The 19953-nt window shown below is 42.6% G+C and overlaps 1 protein-coding gene across 3 annotated transcripts in view; it reads right to left on the bottom strand.

The window, feature by feature from the left end:
• The window catches only part of ASMTL (acetylserotonin O-methyltransferase like), a 107900-nt gene that overhangs the window by 40544 nt on the left and 47403 nt on the right, over positions 1 to 19953 (bottom strand). For all 3 annotated transcript variants that reach the window (XM_073616415.1, XM_073616417.1, XM_073616416.1), the window contains one exon: positions 11061 to 11469. In XM_073616415.1, the coding sequence (XP_073472516.1) occupies positions 11061 to 11469 (409 nt within the window). The remainder of the gene's footprint in view (positions 1 to 11060; positions 11470 to 19953) is intronic.

Here is a 19953-nt window from a genome sequence, read left to right as displayed (position 1 = left end):
TGCCCTTCAGAAACACACACCTCTACACAGTGTTATAGGATGGTAAAAATATACTTACTGAAGCCTGTATTGTAACTTCTCTTTCTACTTACAGAATCACTAGTCACATCCAATCTTTCAAAGCAGGATTAAATCAGAATGGTGGCTATAAGCCCTTCATATTAGCATTTTTTATCATGCTGTATGAGAGGCTCAGCAAGAAGCTTGCAGTGTGTTTTAGCAACACAAGCTAGTGCACTCCAAGATCAATCGCCTGGTGGATGAAAAGCTAATGCACTGAGCTAGTAGGCTCCCTTCAGGCGTACGTATTTCAAGACTTTGCTTTCAACTTTGTCAGAAGTCTACTTTAAAGTTAAAACACTGCAGGAGGCCGTCGTCATCTGAATGAGATTATAAGTAGGCACCTGTTTTGGGAAGGGGTTCATTTAGAGTGCTTGGTAGTTCTTATTATGAAGTGAGTCCTTCAAAGTAGACTTAAACTCAAATGTTAACAAAAAGTAATGTTACTGGTATTTATTTAAATTATTAAAAAAGGAGTTTCGTAGAGAAAATTCTGCTTCAGGTTTGGTAAACCCAGGGAGAAATTGCTGATCTTCCTCTTCAGCAGATATTATGTGAATAAAAGTTAAGACTTTTGGCCAGGTTAACAACGTTGCAAGAAGCCCAGGGCAGCATTAAGTACAGGGAGGTAAGTACTCCAGCCATTATGCTACCCTTTATTTACTTGTACTAGGAAAACTGGTAGGAAACCTTTAAAGTGATATTAAAGCCTTGGCTTTTTTCTTTGTTTATTATTTTTTTTTTGCATGGATATAATCATTTTAAAGATAATTCTCAATATTGGTTAAGTTTTACTTTAAATGTAATTGTAATGCCTTATATTACCTCCAGTCTATCAACCTCCAGCTTCTCTGGGTTCAGATGCTGATCTTCCTGCACAGAACCCTTAAAGCGATTGTAAACTTTGGATTTTTTGTTATACTTATCTGCCCTGTGCAATGGTTTTGCACAGAGCAGCCCTGATACTCCTCTTCTGGGGTCCCCCGCAAACGCTTCTTGCTCCTCCTGCCTTCAGAGTGCCCCTATAGCAAGCTGCAAAGTAGAGTATGGAGTGCCCTTTAGCAAGGTAAAAAACCACTGCCTTTAAAATCACTTTAAATCACTTATTTCTTCTGCTCAGGACTACATGTCCCATGGGGTATTGCACCTCACACATTCACAAGTTCTCAGGCACTTACTGACATGTATAGGTGGTGTACTGAGCTGTATGTGTGCTGAACTGTGTATACTGACATGTACAAACAGTGTACTGAGCTGTATGTTTGCTGCACTATACTTCCTGATATGTAAACAAATTATTTATTTATTCTGGAAGCAGGCTAACTAATCAGCTGACCAATTAATCGATTATGAAAATAGTTGACAACTATTTTTATAATCGATTTTGTTGATTAGTTGTTTCAGCCATACATTCCACATTAATAATTATGCTACCAAAATTAGTGTAAACTGCCTTCAGCATTGCTCCTGTTAATTCTTGCTGGAGGCAGCCATTTTGTTGACGTCCAGAGCAGCCACTTCCTTATGGAGAACACACCCTTTCTCATTGTTCTCAAAAACTATAGGGTTTATTTACTAAAGCTGTAGAGTGCAAAATCAGGCTCACTTCTGCATTGAAACCAATCCTTCCAGGTTTTATTGCCAAAAGTTTAATTGAACAAGCTGAGGTTAGAAGCCGATTGGTTTCCATGCAAAAATTAGTCTTATTTTTCACTCTCCAGCTTTAATAAATAAACCAGTGTGCCACTTTATTCAATTAAAATAATAGGATTTTTATAACAGCTTACCTGTAAAATCCTTTTCTTGGAGTACATCATGGGACACAGAGCCTTAAGTAATTACTTAATGGCTTATAGACCAACTTCAGGTAATGGACACTGGTATACTCCCTATATAACCCCTCCTCCTTCCACGAGCACATCAGTTTTTGTAGCAAATCAATATACTTAAATCCAAAAAAAGAGGGGAGGGACCTCTCTGTGTCCCATGATGTACTCCAAGAAAAGGATTTTACAGGTAAGCTGTTATAAAAATCCTATTTTCTTTATCGTACATCATGGGACACAGAGCCTTAAGTAATTGCTTAATGGGATGTCCCATAGCAATGCTACTTGAGGGGAGGGAGACACAACCCGGAGGGTACCCCCAGACTTGAGGACCTATACTGCTGCCTGCAGCAGACTGCGCCCAAAGGCAATATCCTCATACTTCCTTACATCCAGCTGATAAAATTATGTGAATGTATGCACTGAAGGCCAAGTTGACGCACTGCCCAAGAAGCACTAACCGCCCTGGTAGAGTGCGCCTTAACTTGAAAAGGGGGGATCTTAACCCTTAAATTATAAGTTTGAATCCACTTAGCGACAGTGGATTTCAACGCTGCCTGTCCTTTCTTAGGACCCACTGGCAGAATAAATAAGACATCAGTCTTACGAATCTGAGCAGTTGCCTTTAAATAGATTTTCACTGCTCTCACCACATCAAGACAATGTAGTGACTTTTCTTCCCTGGAACATGGTTTTGGAAAAAACAATGGCAGGACAATATCTTGGTTCAGGTGAAAACTCTGTCCTCATGAAAAATCAAATATGGCTCTTTACAAGAAAGAGCAGCCAATTCCGAAACCCTCCTTGCTGAGGATATAGCAACCAAAAATACCAACATCCTTGTTAGAAGGACTAGGGAAATATGTTTTATCGGTTCAAATGGTTGTTTTTGTAATACAAACAAAACTATGTTCAAGTCCCAAGGGTTCAAGGGAGGTTTGATTGGCGGATTAAGCCGCATCACCCCTTGCTTAAAACCCCGGACTAAAGAATGTTTAGGAAGTGGTCTTTGAAATAAGACAGATAAAGCTAAAACTTGGCCTTTATTAGTACTCAAGGCCAATTTCATTTCTACCCCTAAATGTAGAAAGAATTCTGCCTATGATATATCTCCGAGGGTGCCAACCCTTGGATTCACACCAGGAAACATAAGCCCTCCAGACCCTATAATATATAGTTCTGGAAGCTGGCTTCCTTGCATTAATCAGGGTAGAGATAACTGACCCGGAAAGCCCACGTTTCTTCAGAATGTGGGTTTCAATAGCCAAGCCGTTAAATTTAGAGACCGTGAGGAAGGATAGAATATCGGTCCCTGTGAGAGCAGATCTGGCTGTAGTGGGAGGGACCATGGACCCTTCACTGCCATCTTTACGATTTCTGCATACCATGACCTTCTGGGCCATGCTAGTGCTACCAGAATTACCGGCTTTCTTTCCAGCTTGATCCTGAAAAGAAGTCGAGGCAGCAACTGAATAGGGGGAAATGCATAGATCAGTGAGAACTGATCCCACGGGGTCACCAACACATCCGTTCCACATGCGAATGGATCCCTTGTTCTGGCCACAAAGTTGACTAAGTTCATGTTGAACCTGGACACTAGAAGATCTACATCCGGAGTCCCCCATCTTTGGCAAACAGCACGAAATATGTCGGGGTGAAGAGACCATTCCCTTGGGAATAACTGCTGGCGACTCAAATTGTCCGCCTGCCAATTCTCTACTCCCAGAATGAAGACTGCCGATAGGCACGGAACATTCCTTTCTGCCCAAGTTAGAATATGGTTCATCTCTTTCTGCGCTGAGAGACTCTTGGTGCCCCCTTGGTGATTGATATAGGCCACAGCTGTAGCATTGTTTGATTAGATCCTGACAGGACAATCCCGTAACCTGAAAGTCCAGGCCTTTAGAGCCAGACGCACTGCCCGAAACTCTAGGATATTGATGGGCAAGGTTCTTTCAGCTCTTGACCACTGTCCATGGACAGTTGTCTTTTCTAGTACTGCTCCCCAGCCTGAAAGGCTGGCATCTGTCGTTACCACTTTCCAGATAACTGGTCTGAAGGAGTTTCCTTTCAGCAGATTCTGAGTTAGTAACCACCAACTGAGGCTTTGAGACATCCTTGGGGACAGCCGCATTGGCAAGTTTAAAGCTTGAATCGTTTTGAATCACGACTGGTCTATTAGCAATAGATCGTCTAGGTACGCTCCGACTGTTATGCCCTGTGCCCTTAACCTAGCTAGAGGTGGGGCCAGCACTTTTGTGAACACCTGGGGTGCTGTGGCTAGCCCAAAGGGCAGGGCTACACACTGGAAATTCTGCTGTTCTAACTCGAACCGCAAAAACTTTTGGTGAGCGGGAAATATAGGAACATGCAGATATGCATCCCTGATGTCGATTGATGCCAGAAGTTCTCCTCCTAGAAGGGTAGAGACTACTGACCTGATCATCTCCATGCGAAAGGAGCGGATCTTCAGGAACTGATTTAGATTTTTTAGATCCAGAATGGGTCTGACATCTCCATTTGGTTTTGGTACCATAAAAAGATTTGAATAAAACCCCAAACCTTGCTCTTTTGTGGGATCTGTGTGATCACCACTTGAGATATTAATCGGTCTAGTGTCTGAAACAGAGATTGTCTTTTCTCTGGATCTTTGGGAACGCTTCACCTCAGGAAAACGAGACGGTGGAAAGTCCCAAAATTCCAGCATGTACCCCAGCGTTACTGTGGAGATGACCCATCTGTCCTGAATTTCCTCTTGCCAGACTTCTGAAATCTGCAGAAGTCTTCCCCTCACCTTGGTGAGGGGGGTTGCCTCTTCATGATGAGGCTTTAGGATTCTTCTTTGCAGGTTTCCGACCCCAGGACTTCTTTTGAGCCTGGGTCTGACCCTGAGGATTTCCTCTAGAGTCTGACGGCGGAGGCCGATACCACTGGCGAGAGGCGGAAGCCCCTGGCGCAGGGGAAAGAGCCTGTTTAAATGAAGGGTGTTTATACTTTCTTTTGACTGGCAAAAGAGTACTTTTCCCGCTAGAAATCGTTTGGACATATTTGTCCAAATCTTCTCCAAAAAGCTGCTCCCCATGAAAAGGGAACCCAGTTAGAAGGTTTTTACATGGTGTTTTTTAACCACAGGATTCTACGCATATGTACAAGCATAAGCGTAAGGCGGGACGCCTGGTGAATAGAATCTTTAATGGCATCTATGGCAAAGCATTCTAATGCCTTTGGTAGTTCAGCCAATTCCCGGGCTTGTTGTGCAGGAACCTCTTTAAAGGCCTGTCTAAATTGGTTCTTTAGGGATTGACAGACACCTATTGCAGCGACTGCAGGCTAAGTAACGGCACCTGCCATGGAAAAAATAGATCTTAAGAGGGATTCCAACTTTTTATCTGTTGGATCCTTAAGCATTTGTGCATTGTCTACAGGACAAGTTAGGCTTTTATTAATACTGGAAATCGCAGCGTCAACTGCTGGTACTTTTCATTTTTTGGTGAACTTCTCCTCTAGGGGATACAGAACTGAAAATCTCTTAGGAGGGAAAAAATGCTTATCCAGGTGATCCCATTCAGCAAAAATAAGCTGTTCTAGTAATGCATGTGCAGGAAACACATGCAAAGGCGGAGCAGGTTTTAAAGGAACCCAAAGGAAGAAACCGAGCTTTCAGCAGACTCCGTTAGGGGTAGCATGAAAGTAGAACAAACCGTCTCCGTAAGAGATTGTATCAGCAATATCTCAGATTGTGAGGCTGAAAAAAGTTAATCTACCATTGTTTCCTCCACAGAGGTATCATCGGTTTGTTTTTCCTCCTGATCGCCTGAGGGTAACATCTCATCCTGTGCCCACCGATCCCCTTATAAGGAGTCTAAAGTGAGGGAGAATCCCTATCCATTTGAATGGAGAATGCCATTAAAGCTGCTAATCTTCCTTCCAGACCCTGCAGGGTGGAGGAAAGAACATCTTCAGAAGCAGCTGCACCATCAATTTGTTCCATATCTCACCCTGGCTTGCCATAATTGGTAATTCAGGTGAGGATGACAGCGTGGAAATGCGACTCGAGATCCTAGCGCCTGGGGGTGAAACCTTTAGTACCTTTTTGGTCTTTGTGGTGTCTTTTAGCAGGCATAGTCCCAAGCATAAAAACAGAGGCACTATACAATTGCACTTAATTGATGAATATAGTCATGACCTTAAAAAGCCACTATAAAGTTCAGCCTAGTGCTGGGAAAAAAGTGTCTTTCCTGTATCAAGAAGGCCAGTTTGCAACCCTCACGTGTCCCACAGCTCCTGAGTTCCTGCGTGCAGACTGTTTGTTTCCTCCTTGTCAGCCGAGGAGAGACTGTCCCAGCTGAGGTTTTAATGTCTTTGCCTGCAGAGCCCTGTCAGCAGCAAACATAGAAAAAACAATATACCAGTAACAGAAAACAGTAATCGCGGGACCTCCGCACCCCCGCGTGCGGGGGGGGTGTTTGTAATGTAAGGGGGGTACACCTCTAATGCTCCCCTGACCCTCCGATCCCTTCAGGGGGGAGAAAGAAAGCATTTGGCAGATTTCTTTACCTGAGAAAAATCCCCCTGCACACGCTGCTGCTGCCACACAGAGACTGACTGAGCTTTACAGTGAAGACAACATATTAAGGTATGTGCATAGACTCCCTCTAGTGGAGAATTAAGGCATGACAAAATTGTTTCCCTAATAGAAGAATACATAGCTGGACTTTTCAGTTCCTAAGTTTCTTCTCTTACCTTATCCCCGCCGCAGGATTTGCTGAATTAACAGACAATCCAACCTTCACCCATCACGGCGGGCTGCAATTAGCAAACCTTCAAGGACCGGGTCACTTTGAATATCGGAGTTCCACTGCCTTGGACCTGTAAAAGCACCCTACCAGGAAAGCTTTAGGTAATGTAGCAAGACCTAAGCCCTGGGTTTCCGGGGTCCAGCCCTACAAAGAGAGGCGTTACAGGCAAAAACCTTGTGCTTTGCATATGAGGCCCCAGGTACCATCCACTTAGGCCTCACTTTGGATGGATCTGGTCTATGCAGGCTATTTAAATCCAGCATGGATTCCCTCCTGGAGCTCCTCAGAGCACATCTTCACTCGTGACCAACACCTTAGACACTGGCGAAAAAACTGATGTGCTCCTGGAAGGAGAAGGGGTTTTATAGGGAGTGAACTTCCTGGATTGGGTATACCAGTGTCCATCACCTGAAGGTGGCCTATAACCCATTAAGTAATTACTTAAGGCTCTGTGTCCCATGATGTACGATAAAGAAATGTACATTTCTAGACTTGACTGTAGGTCTTGGCTTAGCTAGAGAGACAGGCTGACAGAAGCTTTAAAGGGGTTGTAAAGGGGGGTACCTTCTATGCATTAAGATAAAAAGCCTGTGTGAAGCAGCTCCCCTCAGCCCCCCACCCCCAATACTTACCTGGGCCCCATCTCCACGAGTGTCTCAGCCATATGGGACTCTCCCTCCCGATTGGCTGAGACACAGCAGCGCCGCCATTGGCACCTGCTGCTGTCAAAGTCAGTTAGCCAATCAGGAGAGGGGGCGGGGCTGAACCACAGCTGTTACCTGAATGGACACAGAGAGCTGTGGCTCGGCTTGGGTGTCCCCATAACAAGCTGCTTGCTGCGGGGGCACTGACCAGAGGCATGGGCCAGGATCAGTGAAGAGGGAGGAGAACTGAGGCTGTGCAGAACAGGGATTACTGGCACTTATTTTTAAAACATTAAAGCTTAATTTTTTTTAAAAATTAAAATAAACATTTTGTATTTACTTGCTCTGTGCAATGGTTTTGCACAGAGCAGCCCTGATCCTCTTCTTCTGGGTTATCTCCTCCTTTTTGGCAAGTGCCCCATGGAAAGCTGCTTTCCATGGGGGCACCCATGCATGCTCACTCCCGAGCCACCCTGTCTTTGTCCATTGACACAGAGCAGGTGGCTCGGCCCCGTCCCCCCCACTTACTCGGCACAGCATTAGATTGACAGAAGGAGCCTAAGATTCCCACTGCTATCAATCTGCCCTGGGAGGAGGGAGACAGCGGTGAGAGCCGCTGCTTTCGTGCACGTCGCTGAATCTGATTGGGCTCAGGTAAGTAGAAGGAGGGGCTTTGGGGGGGGGAGGATTTTTCAGCACAGAAGGTTTTTCACCTTAATGCATAGAATGTTTTACATAGCTATACCTGCAAAAGGGACAGTATAAAGAGATCTATCAGGACTTAATATTCTGACTACGGTTCCACTTTAAAGCGGACCTTCAGTCATTTTTTCAACTTTCCATCTATTACCATATATACTCGAGTATAAGCAGACCCGAATATAAGCTGTGGCACCTAATTTTACCACAAAAAACTGGGAAAACTTATTGACTCGAGTATAAGCCCAGGGTGAAAAATGTGCAGCTACTGTAAGTGGAAAAGAGGGTCAACGATACCCATTTGCAGCCTCACTATGCCCATTTGCATGCCTCACTGTGCTCATTTGCAGCCATAGGTCCCCCAACCTTGGTAGTTAAGGGTTCCTAGATGCCCCCTAGCTGCAGCCAAAGTTTGGGGTCTCTGGACCCAAAGGGTCCCGAAATGACATTCTTGCAGATGGACACAGTTGACCGACTTTGGTGCCCCGTATCTCAGGGCCACTTGGTGCTAGGAACCCCAAATTTGGTGTGCAAACCCAGTGGAACTAGCACTACTACATATACAACAATACTACATATAGCTGGGGTTCCTAACATCAAGTGGCCCCGAGATACGGGGCCCCAAAGTCGGTTAGGAAAATGTCACTTTTCTGCAGCAGAGAATGACATTTTCCAAACTGACTTTGCGGCCCCATATCTCGGGGCCACTTGGTGCTAGGAACCAGGGATATGTTGTAGTGTTCCACTGGGTTGGCACACCAAATTTGGGGTTCCTAGCACTAAGTGACTCCGAGAGGCAGACTAATTTCCATTTGTATCATTAATTTGCTTGATAAATGTCCCTTGGTGAGCAGCGGAATGTTCTTGGAGTCCTACAGCTCCTCCATTGTCCAGTCACCAAGGTAGGGGTGTGACCTTAAAAATCTGAGCTGACATGCAGGAGTTCCAGGATGAGAAGACCAGCTATACAGAATTACAACACACACTCAGCTTGGAACATTTATCAATTTTGTCTCATTGCAAGGCAATGCTCAACAGGAGCAGTGAGGCAGATCATCCAAGGTTACAAGATTAGAGCTTGAGTCATAAATTCCTCCTTTGGCTGTTCTAAAATCACACTGCAGCAGAATGAAACTCAACCCTGACTACTTCTTAATTATGTGTCTGTTTAGAGTAAAAGGCTCATTTTCAGTAACAAATCTGTCTAAGTTGGCTGCCCAGAAATTCAGAAGCACGTGTTGCAAATACACTGTAAACTTGTCGCAGAGACTTTGCTAAGTGATAGGCAGCCTTTGTCGCTAATTTGCTTAGGTCCTGTTCACACAACACTGCGTTGACCTGTGTTGCATTAACGCAAGTGAACACATGTAAAATGCATGTCAACGTAGCACAAGTAAAGGATGAAAAAAAGTTTGCTTTATTACTTATTTTCCCTCACAAGCCTAAACCTAACCTGACCCTGACCCGACTGACCCTTACGGTTACCTCACCCTGACCTTAACCTGGTCTTGACCCCAACACTAAATTCACCCTGATCTTAATTCCAACCTGACTCTGACCCTAACTCTTACCTCACCCTAACCTCGACCCTAACCTGATCTTGACCCCAACACTACAATCCAAAGATATGCCGGTAGGTTAATTGGCTTCTGTCCAAAACTGCCCCTAGTATATGAATAGGAGTTGGGGACCTTGGATTGTGGGCTCCTTAAGGATAGGGACCGATGTGAATGTGTGCGATGTATGTGTGGAGTGCTGCGTAAATTGACGGCGTTATATGGGTACCTTAAATAAATAATAATATAATAGATGAGCATCTTAATGAGACACAATGTACAGGGATAGGGACAATTGTAGACACGCACACTCACTCAGGTTGAACTGGATGGACTTTTTTCAACCTTACTATGTAACTAAACTCACCCTGATCTTAATCCCAACCTGACTCTGACCCCAACTCTAACCTCACCCTGACCAAAAAACTAAACTCACCCTGACTAACCTGACCTTGACCATAACCTCACCCTAAACTTGCCCTGACCAGCTAGCACGATCACAATGATTAGGGGGTGCTGTAGTAGACACACTGTTTACACAAAAATGGAGAAAAATCTACACAAAAATTTTCCAAATATGTCTTCCCTACACACAGGATGTGATCTCAAAGGAAATCGCATGTCAAAATACACATTAACAGACACCATTGTGCATTAAAGTGCGACTTAAAATGGTTGTAAAAGCTAAAGTTTTTTTTGTTTGCAGACAATATATATATATATATATATATATATATATATATACACACCGTATTTATCGGCGTATAACACGCACTTTTTTCCCCCTTAAAATCAGGGGTAAATCGCAGGTGCGTGTTATACGCCGATCCCCTGTGATCCCCCACTGTCAGATCTAAAAAATCGCCGACCGCGATTTGAAAATGGCGCCGCCAGCGCCGAAATACACAGTGCCGGTCCTCGGCTCTTCTCGGCCACTTTCGGCTTCACTCGAGCGCCGCCCGAATCTAGCCGAGTGTACTCGGCTAGGTTCGGATAGCTCCGCTCACCGTCACGCCCATCCCGAGTGGAGCCGAAAGTGAACGAGAGCCGCCGAGAAGAGCCGAGGACCGGCTCTGTGTATTTCGGCGCCGGCGGCGCCATTTTCAAATCACGGTCGGCGATTTTGAAGCTCAGCGAGCTGCAAGGCTGGACTGGGGCAAGGCTGGACTGGGGCAAGCTGCGCTGACAAGGCTGCGCTGACAAGGCTGCGCTGACAAGGCTGCACTGACAAGGCTGCACTGACAAGGCTGCACTGACAAGGCTGCACTGACAAGGCTGCACTGGGGCAAGGCTGCACTGGGGCAAGGCTGCAATGATGGGCATTTAAATGTAAGTTTTTTTCCCTTCAACTTCCCTCCTAAAAGTTTTTTTTTCCTTAAAATTCCCTCCTAAATTAGGGTGCGTGTTATACGCCGATAAATACGGTATATATATATATGTGTGTGTGGTTTTTTTTTTTTGTTTTAAATCACATACCTTTGATGCTTTAAAGCCATCCAGCAGTTCGGTAATTTTTGAGGGGAGCTGAACAGCGGTTTTTGGCTTTTCTTCAACTCCATTTAGAATAATTGATGTAGGTTGTAAAGAGGGCCCAGAATTACAAGTGTTACTACTACAATCCTTCCTTGCCTTCTTTATGTCAGTATTCTTACTGGGAGAGGAGCAGTCTTTCTCCACATCACTGAGGTTCTCAAAGCTCTCTACATATGGAATGGAGTCATGCTTTATCCTATGTATGGATTGTTTGGAGGGTGGATAGTAAATCTCTGCAAGCTTTTTGCAGAAGTGGTTCAGTGGAAAACCAACTACATTCAAAAAGTCTCCATGTACACTTTCTACTAACATTCCTCCAAGAGACTGAATTCCATAGCCGCCTGCTTTATCCCTGGAAAAAAAAAAAAAAATTGCTAAACAATTTTCTAAAGTAACATGGAATAGTAACATTTGTAGCAGAAATTATTACTGTAGTTCTGTAAACTGATTAGCAACGCTTAAAGTGATTGTAAAGTCTTGTTTTTTTTTTTTCTCTAAAAATAACAAACATGTTATACTTACCTGCCCTGTGTAGTGGATTTGCACAGAGCAGCCCAGATCCTCCTCTTCTCAGGTCCCACACTGCCCCTCCCTCCTGTTGAGTGCTATGGGGGCACCCAAGCCGAGTCACAGCTCCGTGTGACCATTCATGGGGCTCCGGAGCCCTGGTTCGGTCCTACCCCCTCTCTCTCCTGACTGGCCAGCTGACTTTGATTGACAGTAGTGGGAGCCAATGGAGCCGTTGCTGTGTCTATGCCAAACAGGAGGAGAACCCCAGAAGGCCGAGTCACTTGTGGACATCGGTGGAGAGAGATGGGGCTCAGGTAACGTACAGCGATACCTCGGTTCACGAACGCTTCTGTTCACAATCAACTCGGTTCGCAAACAGAAGAGTTCACAAAAATTTGCTTTGGTTCACGAACTCCGATTCGGTTTACGAACACGAGGCACGGCCATCTTCCCTGCTCTGACACGTTTATACTGAGAAGAGCAGTGCAAGATGAGAGTCTTAGGAGAACCAATCCACTCAGATAGGGGTTTCTGCCCCTGACTACCATGAGGGTGAGCTCACTTGATTGGGAATCATGGAAAAAACAGTTCACAATTCTACAACTTTATCATGCCTTCAGATGATCTTTTTCTGGATGCACGGTGCGGTTTTCTGGCCCCTAGATTAATCATTTCAATTGGGGTTTGGGATTGTTTAAAACAAGGATTAAAGAGGAGCTATATTTTTTTTCTTTCTTTTTAGATATATATACATATTCATATACATATGAAAGAGGTCCGCTTAATGTAAAAGACTGTATGTAATGTATGTTTAAAATCCTTTTTTTTTGCAAAGTTCAGAACAGATTAACCTGATTTACATTGAACCCTATGGGAAAATTTGCCTCGGTTCACAACCAATTTGATTCGCGACCGGAGTCGTTTCAGGAATTAAGTAACCGAGGTACCACTGTATTAGGGGGTGTTGCTGCGCACAGAAGGTTTTTTTATCTTAATGCATATAATATATATATTAAGATAAAAAAAATCTTCTGACTTTACAAACACTTTAAAATGCAGACATTACCTACTACCTTTTTATACAGTACCAAGAATTCTTCACATCAGTTTCTGAAAGTACTTTGGTCAAATCATAATTGTGCAGAAACACACCAACGCTGGTGGCATCCAGTAAGTCTCTGCTATAGGTTTAAGAACTGTAGGAACTAAGTACTCCCAGCCCTGGCCAATTCTGCCTCCTACATGCAAAAATCATCTTTTTTTTGCTAAAAAATTACTCAAAACCCCCAAACATCATATATATTTTTAATAGAGGCCCTAGTGGTGGGTGTTACAATTTTATGTCACATGGTATTTGCACAGTGCTATTTCAAATGCAATTATTGGGGAAAAAAGTTACTTTAATGAATTTTAATACTAAAAAAACAAAAGCATAATATATAACCAGCTTTTTTTGTAAAATCTTAAAGATGATGGCATGGTGAGTAAACAAATACCTAACATGTCACGCTTTAACATTGCTCGCACTAGTGGAAAAGCGACAAACTCTGATACTTAAAAATCTCCATAAAGTTTTTTACAGGTTACCAGTTTAGAGTTACAGAGGAGGTCCAGCACCAGAATTATTGTTCTCGCTATAACGTTTGCAGCAACACCTCACCTGTGTGGTGCAGACACCGTTTACATATGTGCGTGCGAGTTACATATACAGGAGAGCTTTAAAAAAAAAATTATTATAGTAAAACCTTGGATTGCGAGCATAATTCGTTCCAGAAACATGCTTGTAATCCAAAGCACTTGTATATCAAAGTGAAGTTTCCTATAAGAAATAATTAAAACTTAAATGATTTGTTCCACAACCATTCATTTATAAGTCCTTCAGTTTATAGTCCATATAAAAATATTATAGCAATGTGATAGGTTGTGTAACCATAAAATGTCCATCCACAAATGGAAGCCTCCACAAGGGGATTGGAAGCAAAATCCAGCAGGAGCTACAGAGTATAAAAGAGAAGAGAGGAGCCTCTAAGTGTAGCAATATGGTAACATTTAATAAAAATACAACATTTAGCAACTCGCATGGTTGATGATTAAAACAGGCACATCTAAGTATGCAGGCCTTCCAGGGGAAAAGCTGTCCACATAGACCATCCTCCACACCACTGTCTCTCACCGCTGTCAGACTGGAATCTTGACCAGGAAGACTACCCTGCAGTAGAACGATTTGAAAGTGAGGTTTGAAGCGCTCATGGAGTACAGAGTGGAAGGGATGACAATGATGGCGGTGCAGAGGATGGTCTATGTATACAGCTTTACCCCGTATGCCTACATACTTAGATGTGCCTGTTTAATCATCAACTATGTGAGTTGCTAAATGTTGTACCTTCATTAAAGGTAACCATATTGCTACACTTCGAGGCGCCTCTCTTCTCTTTTATACTCAGTTGTGACATGATGCTACTTGTATATCAAGTCAAAATTTATTTAAAAATTTTGCTTGTCTTACAAAACGCTCTCAAACCATATAAATGCTCTCAAACTGTATACATTTTTTTTTTTGTTCACACAGTCCCTTTTTTTTTTTTTTAATCACTTTTATTCCTAGAAATACACAAGAAATGTAAATATCCCTTGTGATAGAAATAATGCATGACAGGTCCTCTTTTTGGCGACATCTGGGGTCTATAAGAAAGCATGTTTAAAAAGAAAACTAAAAACATTGATCTCATACTTTTCAGAACAAAGAATGACAGTGTTTACCTCCATCTGTGCATATTCCCAACCACATAGCATAACTTAGGAAAAAAAAAAAATGTAATTGCTGCTAACCTTTTTACATGCTGAAAATTTTTTGTTATAGGGGTTGTAAACCCTGATATTTTTTCACCTTATTGCATTCTATGAATTAAGCTGAAAAACCATCTGTGGTGCTCTGGCCCCCCAGCTCCCCCATTTTAATTACCTGAACGTTGTCATTCTTCGGCCAGGAACGAGCATACCAGCTCTAGCTGGTGTCTCGTGTCCTGACTGGATAGATTGACAGCAGGACAGCCATTGGCTCCCGCTGCTGTCAATCAAATCCAATGAAACGGCGCCGGGGGCGGGGCCAAGTCCTGCATTCTGTGTGAATGGACACAGATGCAGGCCTTGGGAGCGCGCCTGCACGGGTGTCCACCAAGGAGAGCGCTTCTCCAATGTGGACAGTTGATGCAGTGAGGAGCCAGGATTGCCGCTGAGGGACCCTAGACGAGGAGGATTGGGGTCACTCTGTGCAAAACGAACTGCACAGTGGAGGTAAGTATGACATGTTTGTTATTTTAAACAATGTTAAGGAGGGGACTGGGGAGTTAGGTTTACTATAATTAACGCTGCTTTTACTGATCTCAAGGCTTGGGAGGTACATTGTATGTTGTGTATGTGCTTTAAAAATAAAACTGTCCCTCAGTCTGTCCCTCAACTGCACATTGCAAGCTATTCTGAACAATACAAGCTGCTATAGAGTCCTATGTATAAACCTGCTCCAAAGAAACAACTAGAAAAAGGTAAGAAATATTTTGAAAATCAAGCTTAAAGTGTTTGTAAACTCCATTCATGAAATTTGACCTAGGCACATATATCTGTAGTGTTTACTTATCTCCCTCCAAAGCACTATGTCCCATGTCTTTCTGCTGCTCTGTTCCTCCCTCTGTTATCAGCAGTGTCACATCTAACAAGTTCTCTGAGATAACAGCAGCTGAAAATGTGTCAGGGAGGGTGCATAGAGGTAGATAAGCAGAGAGCTTGTCTCTTCATAATACAGCTCTGCGTGTTCCTTTCTTCCTCTGCCTATGTGGACGAGAGGTGGGTGCCTTTCCTCCAATCAGCTAAAGTCCAGACTCTACACTCACTACTGAATGAGGAAGAAAGATTTGTAACATGTGAACTTTCTAAAGAATGTAGAAAGCTGAAGACAGCAGATACACATGTAAAACTTATGTAGGGAGATTTGTTTAATCTCTGTGTATCATCTGAGGCTGTTCACTTCACTGGGTATATGTGAGGGTTTACATCCACTTTAACCACTTGCTGAATGCAATACATACATACATATAATGTTGCGGTTTACAAGTGCTTTATCCGGATAATGGCTGAAGATATCAGCCATAACACCGTTAATGTTCTTTTCAGCCGGCGGCTGGCTCTCTATTTAAAGCTCTCTTTAATCGCATCTATGGCCTTGGAGGACGTCACTTCCGGTCCAGGGTATTAATATTATACATGATTTATATAGCGCCAACAGTTTACGCAGCGCTTTACAATATAAAAGGGAGACAATACAGTTATAAAACAATAAAATACAAGATGATTAAGAGGGCCCTGCTCAGAAGAGCTTAAAATCTAATAGGGTGGGGCAGGTGGTACAAAAGGTTGTAACTGTGGGGAATGAGCTGATGGAAGTGGTAAAAGATTATTTGGAGATGTGATAGGCTTTCCTGAAGAGTTTTCGGGGATCGCCTAAGGGTAGCAAGAGTAGGGGCTAGCCAGACAGGTGGAGGTAGCGAGTTCCAGAGGATGGGAGAGGCTCTGGAGAAATCCTGGAGACGAGCATGAGAGGAGGAGATGAGAGAGCTTGAGAGTAGGAGGTCTTGAGAAGAGCGGAGCGGAGGATTTGTGTGATATTTGGAGACAAGATTGGTGATGTAACTCGGGGCAGAGTTACAAATGGTTTTGTATGTAGTGGTTAGTATTTTGAATTTAATTCGCTGGGTGATTGGGAGCCAGTGTAGGGATTGGAGGAGAGGGTTGACAGACACTGAGCGGTTGGTAAGGTGGATAAGTCTGGCAGCAGCATTCATGATAGACTGAAGAGGGGATAGCCTATGGAGAGGCAGGCCAATGAGAAGGGAGTTGCAATAGTCAAGGTGAGAGATAACAAGGGAGTGAATGAGGAGCTTGGTGGTTTCATTTGTTAAAAAGGGGCAAATTTTAGAGATGTTATGGAGGTGAATTCTACAAACTTTTAACAACGATTGGATTTGAGGCTGAAATGAAAAGTCAGAGTCTAGATTACACCTAGTACCCTGGCATGAGGGAAGGGACTGATGGTTGCATTGTTGATTTTGATGGAAAAGTAATGGAGGGGGGCACGGGGGGGGGGGGGGGATATTAATAGATTTCGTTTAAGTTTAAGGAAGTGGTGCGACATCCATGCTGATATGTCAGTTAGTAATGCGAGAGGAGACTGAAGGAGTGAGGCGAGGAGTAGACAGATAGATTTGGGTGTCATCGGCGTATAAGAGGTATTGGAAGCCGTGGGCAGTTATCAAGTGACCAAGGGAGGAGGTGTAGATAGAGAAGAGAAGGGGTCCAAGAACAGAGCCTTGGGGGACCCCCACAGAAAGGTGCAATGGAGAAGAGGAGACAGAGTTGTTTGTGACACTGAAGGAGCGCTGTGATAGATAGACAGAGAACCAGGATAGAGCAGACAGAGGGTAGAAGTAAACTTTTTTTTTTTTACAGCAAAAAGTTCAATTTTTCTTTTTTATTGCTAAAAAAAAAAAAAAATTAAAAAGAAAAGGTAAAAAAAGGAGAGGTTTGGGGTCTTTTTGACCCCAGATCTCTCCATAAAGAGGACCTGTCATGTCATCCTACTTCTATTACAGGGGATGTTTATAGTCTTTGTAATAGGAATAAAAGTAATAAAAAAAATTGAAAAATTAAAAAGGGAGAGTTTAAAAAATAAATAAATAAGAGAAAAAAAAAAAGTAAAGCGTCTCCATCGCGCCATGCTCGCGTGCAGAAGCAAACGCATATGCAAGTCGCACATGAATATGTAAATGGTGCTCGCACAACACATGTCGCACAATCGCCGCAAGCGGTAAAGTGAGAGCAATAATTCTAGCACAAGATGACCTCTGTTTGGGGTATATATTGTGTTTTTTATTTCATTAAAATTTATTTTTTCCCAAAAAATTGCATTTGAAAAACTGCTGCGCAAATACCATATGACATAAAAAATTGCAACAATTGCCATTTTATTTCCTAGGGCAGTGATGGCAAACATTGGCACCCCAGCTGTTTTGGAACTACATTTCCCATGATGCTCAACTAAACTGCATGAGCATAATGGGATAATGGGAAATGTAGTTCCAAAACATCTGGGGTGCCAAGGTTTGCCATCACTGCCCTAGGGTCTCTGCTAAATGAGATATATATATATATATATATATATATATATATATATATATATACATATACATATACACACATATACATATATACATATATATACATATATATATATATATATATATCTATATCCACACACACACACACACATATATATATATATATATATATATATATACATATACATATACATATATATATAAAAATAAAGTGTTTGAAGGTAATAAGTAGTTTTCTAGCAAAATACACTGATTTAACCTTCTAAACAAAAAGTGCCGGAAAAGCCTTGAACTTCAAGTGGTTAAAGTGGAAGTAAGCCCTCCTATCATTTTCAGCCAAGGAAGCTGCCATCTTGCAATTTGTTTAACCGCTTCCGGACCGCCCCACGTACATTTACTGCGGCAGGGGGACCCGGGTGCGCATAACCACGTACTTGTATGTGATTTTGTGCACGTGGTTTAGGGGGGTGCGCAAGTGCTGCCAGCGCGTTGCTCCCGCTGTGAATGGACACAGCAGGAGCCAATCAGCGGGTCCGGCGGCCACCGATTGCTCACAGGAGAGACGGATCAGCGGCGTGCCGATGTAAACAAAGCACACCACTGATCTGTCAGGGAGGAAAAGTGAAAGATTGTGTTTCAGCTAAGCTGAATCACGATCTCATTTTCATCAGCGAATCCACTACCCCCAGTTAGAAACACCTCCCAGGGAACAAATTTAACCCCTTGATCCTAGTGTTAACCACCCCTTCCCTGCCAGTGTCATTTATACAAGGATCAGTGCATTTTTTAGCACTGATCACTGTACTGGTGTCACTGGTCCACAAAAATTGTCAGATTTGTCCGCCGCAATGTCGCAGTCCCACTAAAAATCATAGATCGCCGCCATTACCAGTAAAAAAAAAAATAAAAGTCTCTAAATCTATCCCTTAGTTTGTAGACGCAATAACTTTTGCACAAACCAATCAATATACACTTATTGGGTTTTTTTTTTTACCATAAATATGTAGCAGAATATATATAGCCCTAAATTGATGAAGAAGTTTGTTTTTTTACATTTTTTTTTTTTTTTAGATATGCATTATAGCAGAAAGTACGTTTTTTTTTTTTTTTTTAATTGTCGGTCTTTTCTGTTTATAGCGCAAAAAATAAAAACCGAAGAGGTGATCAAATACCACCAAAAGAAAGCTCTATCTGTGGGAAAAAAAGGACATCAATTTTATTTGAGAACAGAGTCGCACGACCGTACAATTGTCAGTTATAGCGATGCAGTGCCGCATCGCATAAAATGGCCTGGTCAGGAAGTGGGTTAAACCTTCCGGGGCTGAAGTGGTTAATCTTCGACTGCCACGATGCTGCACATGTGATCAGTTATGACAGCAGCCATTGGATGGTTTGAAAGCACAACTAATGTGATAGGTACATTGCCGGCATGGGCGGGGAATGCAACTGTTTTTTGAAATTGTTAAATCTAAGGGTTTACTTCCGCTTTAAAGACTGTGAGAATAAAAAATGTATCACCTCGTGAAACCTTTGTTATAGGTTTGAGGATTGTGGGAACAAAATGATATCACCCTGTGTGAAATCCATAAAAAAACATGACGAGAAGGTTGGATAATTGCTATCCACGTTATTAATCCTAGTTTGCCAAGTCTTATTCATAATGCCTACATATTAGCCGACAAAAGGTAAAAAAAAATTATTAGGACATACAGTTCCACCTGCTGGCTGTGAGGAAGCTCTACATCACATCCCAGCAGTGCAAGTACAGAAAACATATTTGCAAAGACACAATGACAAGTCTCTGGATTTTTCGTGTTTTATTTATATATTTTTATAGATATTGATCACGTCTTATTAAGTAACTGAATAATGTATATGATAACTAGGTTTATCTTTAGATCTAAAGTCATCAATGCCTTAATGAATGAAATTAAAAAGGTACCATTCCCATGGTTCACTTTTTTTTTTAAGTGGGCACAAAAGTGAAGGGCATACTTACAAAGAACTGAACTTGATTTCAATAAAGGGCACATATTTAGGCTCTTGTAGGCCTAAAAAGTAATGCTAATAGTTATTCTTTCTGTGTCAGGAAATAGGTCCCCCTGATAGTGGAAGAATGTGTAAATATTTTATGTCAAGGACTGTTCTGTGGGAAGGCA

Source organism: Aquarana catesbeiana, linkage group LG02 (assembly GCF_042186555.1).
Source record: "Aquarana catesbeiana isolate 2022-GZ linkage group LG02, ASM4218655v1, whole genome shotgun sequence".
In the NCBI taxonomy this organism is placed as follows: Eukaryota; Metazoa; Chordata; class Amphibia; order Anura; family Ranidae; genus Aquarana; species Aquarana catesbeiana.
The sequence above is the reverse complement of the archived record's forward strand: the minus strand, read 5'-3'. Positions and strand labels throughout refer to the sequence as shown.